Consider the following 5174-nt stretch of genomic DNA (forward strand, 5'->3'; position numbering starts at 1 on the left):
AGACACAATGGCACTTGTCACTAATGCTGTGTTTAATTAGGAAATTCAAGAAGAAATTAAAATAAAAAATATATATATATATATATATATATATATATATAAAATTAAGTAAAATATAAATATATGTTATTCATATTTTACATTTCACTTTTTTTTTTATTTCTCTTTTTTAATTTCTCTCTAAATTTCTAACCAAATACAACGTAACAGCAGAGAAAGACAGTTCCATTAAAAAAAAAGCTTACAAACAGACAAATAGATGCTCAAAGAACTAGAAGAGGAGAGGGAAGAGAGGATAGAGAGAGAACTCCCAAAACCCAAACAGATGCTCAGAGGGACTCCCACAACCCACACGAGCGGGTCTCGAGTTGCATGCCCACACTCTATTCTAGAGATAAAAAAAAACAGTATATACAAAAATAATATATATATATATATATTATATATGAGTCTCAAACTAAGGACCTGACATCAGAGGGAGAGTATTATATATACATATAGAGAGAGAGGAAGTGGAAAGAGAGAGTGTGAGAGAATCGTGTGGGTTCATCACTTCTTTTTGTTTTTTTCTCTCTTCCTTTCTCTCTCTCTCTCTCCCTTTTTCCACAGTAAAAACCCATTCTCTTTCCTGTTCTCTTGTCCTTTAAACGTTTATTGAGAGATCGTTTCTTTTGTTTCTCTCTCTCTTTGCCAGAGAGAAATCGAAGGAAAATCAAGTGAAATCCCAGCTTCACTACTCTTTTCCGATTTTCTCAGCTGCCAAACACACCCTGTTTCTGTAAAAAGCTCCCTCTTTTCACTTCTTGCAAGCATTTTATCACTGATCAGAGGTTTTCTTCTACTTTCCTTCATTTTCTCCCCTTTTCTCTCTTGTTTCCATCTGGGTTTTCTGTTACAAATGAATCTCCAACACATGAACAGTAATGGCGCTCATGATATCAATGGATTCCGGGATATCAACTTCCTGATTCCACCTCCCCCCGGTCAACTTTCTCTCTCCATGAAACACCTTGGAGAGAGAAATGGGTATCATCAGATTCTGAATCCTCCATTTCAGAACAAACCTTGGTGTTTTGCTCCAATGGAGGAAGGAAGCGAAACAGATGATGGGACTGATATGGGTTCTGGTGGGATTGATAGAAATGGGCTTGATTTAGACCAAGGTGATGATGAAGATAGTATTGAGAAGAAATTTGGGCGCACAAAGCTTTGTGCCAGAGGACATTGGAGACCTCATGAAGATTCCAAGCTGAAAGAACTTGTTACTCAATATGGTCCTCAAAATTGGAACTTGATTGCTGAGAAACTTCAAGGAAGATCAGGTAATTAATCCATCTCTTCCTATTATTTATGTCCACAAATTCATATTTTTTTCCTTGTTGGGGTCCTAAGAAAAAAACCCGTTAATTTTTTATTTTGTTTTATTTATTTATTTTTTTGTGGTTGTAGGGAAGAGTTGCAGATTGAGGTGGTTTAACCAGTTAGATCCAAGGATAAACAAGAGGGCTTTCAGTGAGGAAGAAGAGGAAAGATTGTTGGCTGCACATAGAATGTATGGGAACAAGTGGGCTATGATAGCAAGGCTATTCCCAGGGAGGACTGACAATGCAGTGAAGAACCATTGGCATGTGATAATGGCAAGGAGGCACAGAGAGCAAAACACCGTGTATAGGAGGAGGAAGCCCTCTTCTTGTTCACCCAAGGGATTTGATGGTATGATAATGATTAATGGTTACAACAACCATCTCAACAATGCATGCAGTGAATCAACTATCTCAAGTGCCAACATTGATGAATCTGGATCAACTTGCACTGATCTCTCTCTCACTCCCTCCTCAACCATAGTGCGTCCTGGTTTTGGTTTTGTCTCTAGGCTTGTCAGTCCAGTTCTCCAGCACCACCAGCCCTATGGCCTCCAGATGGGTATGATTACTTTTTATTATTTAAAATTTTACGTACACAAAATCTTATCACAGAATTAAATATAACTCTCTATCGGCTATCGGATGAAGTCTACACATTTGATGAACGAGGAGCGTTGTATTTGGTAATGTGACGTGATTCTGAATTCTTAGATTTTTTTTTTCTTGGATTAATTACTCAAACATCTCTTTAATAATTGCGAATTATTATTTTACTCATAAATTTTAAAATTTTAAATTTAAATCTCAATTATAGAAGAATGGGCAAATGTCTTTTTTTAAAGAGAAATATTAGGGATGATGAATTTTTTTTTTTATGAAAATGATTATGAAAGATTTATGATCTTTAGATTATCTTAATTAGTGTGGTATTTTATTTTAAGTGTAATTCAAAGGTTACAAATCTTTCACGATCATTTTTATAAAAGATTTTTTATGATACGTAACATTGTCCTTGTCCTTTTCTAAAAAGGCGTGAAATATGAAGAAATTATTAAAGGCTCTTGGAATATTACTTCATTTTATTTACGGGTGTGGCCTATTATTTAGGGGCATTTTGGAAAGATATTTAAAAGTTAGTCTGTTTTGGCTTTGTTTTCATTTCTTTTGAAAAAATATATAAAAAATATAAAAGATAATTAAGTGTCTTTAGTTTTAGTTTTCTAGATTAAATTTTTTAAAAATTGAGTTTTTTGATTTTTGTATTCTTTTATTTTTAGTGAATATTTTTTAAATTTTAAATATATATATTTTTTATTTTTTTAAATGCGCTTTAGTTAGATATATCTAAAAAGTAAAAAATTTGTAAAAAAATATTTTAAAAAATTAATAAATACATAAAAATACAAAAAATATACTAAATTTTTGTATTTTTTTTTTATATTTTTGGTATTTGGTGAATTTTTAAAAGATTTTTTTTACTTTGTAGGTATATTTATGTTAGGTGTGTCTAAAAAGTAAAAAAATTGTTTAAAATATTAAAAAATTCAATAAAAGCAAAAAAATACGGAAAATAAGAATGTAAAATTTTTTGAAAAGTGTTTTCTGAAAAATAAAAACAAACAAATGTGATCTAAAATGAATTAAATGAGAAGGAATTTTTAACTCATTTTTAATCCACTTCCCAAAATTTCTTGTAAAACTCAACCCAAAAGTAATGAGTTTTTGATTTAGTACTCGTTTAGCAAGTGTTTCTTTTAGTTAAAAAGTTAAAAAAATATTAAATAATTAAAAAGTCAATAACTTATATTAAAAAATTAAAGATTTTATTCTTTCTATTTTTTGCACATCTTTTCGTAAAAAGTCAAATTTTTTTTCAAACATACAAATTTTTTTTACATTATATTTGAGTAAAAAAGTCAAAAAATTACTTAAAAAGTCTGTTCCCAAGCGACGCGTTAGACCAATAATTTATTACTTTGGAGTATCATCTCAACTTGGTCTAAGAGCATTGAGGGCCATTTTGGCAACTAAAAAAAAAAAAAAAAAAAAAAAAAGTTAGCCACTTCTTTTTTTGAATTTAGTGAATTTTTTCAAAAATTATGTTAAAATTTTTAACTTTTTTGATCCGTCTTGTCGAGATAAATTAAAAAAAAATATATATTTTTTGAAAAATTCTAAAATACAAATTACTAAAGATGAAAATAAGTTAAAAAAGATTACTTATTTTGTTTTATTTTTGGATTTTTTTTAAATTTTTTAAAAATAATTATAATTTTTTGGTTCTGTCTTGTGAGCTGAATATAGAAATTTGAAATTTTTTTGAATATCTTTAAAAAAAATTCACTAAAACGCAAATAAGTTAAATTCTTTTTTTTAAAAAAAAAAAAAAATCCATTTCCAAAACATCCCTCAGAATAATTTCTCGTGAATATGGTTTGAAGATTTTAAATGTATATGATTTGAAGATTTTAAATGTATATGATTTTTAAACTAGTGTGATAAAATGTACTTAATGGTTCTTGAGAAGTGTGGATGTAATTAGCCCCCTCTCTTCCTTCTATCTCTAATAATTTTAATTGAAAATAATGCACAAACATAATTTTTTTACAAAATTTCATGAAAATTTTAAATTGAAATAAGTGGATTATAATCTTTTGATTTGTCTTTAATGGGTCTTTGCTTATTCTTGGTGGGGTCGCATATAAAATAATAATTGTTCACTGATTAGTTACTATATTGTTTGTTGTGTGGTTTTTGTAGGTTCAGCAGGAGAGAGAAAAGTATTAACAGTGGGAAATGTGGGACTTGACCAGTTTTGTAGTGGTGGCAATGTGGTCTATCATGGTGGGCCAATGACAAATGTTGTGGTGGATGTGTACCAACCTGGTAACTCGGACTCAAACTCAGAAGTCTCTGCCTCTGAGTCAGTTGCAAACAACAACAACCAGGCCATTAATAATCCCTATAGAGAAAATGAGATTGGTGGGAATGAAGAGAAGAACAGAATGGCCTTCATTGATTTCCTTGGAGTAGGAGCCACTTGAAAAATAGTGGGTTTTTGGGGGTTCTAATCAGAGAATAACAGATAATTATGGGAAAGAAAAGAAAAGAAAAGAAAAGATAGCCATTAGTGCATGCAGCTGAAAAAAGTTGGTTTTTGCAGAGGAGGGTCTTATTCTACAGTTTCATCATGTACAGTTTAGTTCCATAAAAGGAAAAAGAGAGCAGTGCAAATGGTAAAAAGAATATGAGAGAGAGAGAGAGAAGAGAGAGAGAGAGCTAGTTGAGGCAAAGGAGTAAATGAGGTTTCAAAATAATTTGTGAAAGTCACTAGTTTTGGACCTTTTTCATCAAATATGAGTCTTTGTTATTCTCAGTGATGTTATTGTTTGCAGATCAGACAAAACCAAAGTTCTCTCTTTGGACGGACTAATCAATGAATCTGCCCATCTTTTATGACTTTTCAACTCGTGTCATTGTTGTTGTTTGGTATGCTTTGTTGACCAGATTTTAAAGTGGAGAAGTTTTGCATTTATTTTATATTTTTGTGAAAAATATGTTATTTATAATTTCTTCACTTTTGCAATAATTTATAATTTTCACTCGATTTTTTTTTATCACTGATTTTTTAATTAAAATAATTACTTCATCCAATTTTAACAAGTGTTTTAATGTGATTTTTCTATCATTTACTGTTTAAAATTCAGGCAGAAAGTGTTCATGCAAACATATTTTAGGAGCAGTACAGAGGACGGAAAAAAAAGGATTAATTTTATTCTTTTTTTTTTTTTAATAAGAAAGACATGATAC

At 30.2% G+C, this 5174-nt stretch overlaps 1 protein-coding gene across 1 annotated transcript; it reads left to right on the forward strand.

The window, feature by feature from the left end:
• The first annotated feature begins 261 nt into the window (after positions 1-261).
• On the forward strand, positions 262-4831 carry LOC114309306 (uncharacterized). Its single transcript, XM_082898870.1, has 3 exons — positions 262-1322; positions 1450-1923; positions 4125-4831. Exons 1-3 carry the CDS (start codon positions 899-901, stop codon positions 4406-4408), a joined length of 1182 nt encoding a protein of 393 aa, XP_082754996.1. The 5' UTR covers positions 262-898; the 3' UTR covers positions 4409-4831.
• The last annotated feature ends 343 nt before the right edge of the window (positions 4832-5174 follow it).

Source organism: Camellia sinensis, chromosome 12, assembly GCF_055761805.1.
Source record: "Camellia sinensis isolate YWXY chromosome 12, ASM5576180v1, whole genome shotgun sequence".
Classification (NCBI taxonomy): Eukaryota; Viridiplantae; Streptophyta; class Magnoliopsida; order Ericales; family Theaceae; genus Camellia; species Camellia sinensis.

Coding starts and splice junctions, on each gene's coding strand:
- LOC114309306 (XM_082898870.1), top strand. CDS start 899: ATGAATCTCCAACACATGAACAGTAATGGCGCTCATGATATCAATGGA. Junction 1,323..1,449: donor GAAACTTCAAGGAAGATCAG/GTAATTAATCCA, acceptor TTGTGGTTGTAG/GGAAGAGTTGCAGATTGAGG. Junction 1,924..4,124: donor GCCCTATGGCCTCCAGATGG/GTATGATTACTT, acceptor TGGTTTTTGTAG/GTTCAGCAGGAGAGAGAAAA.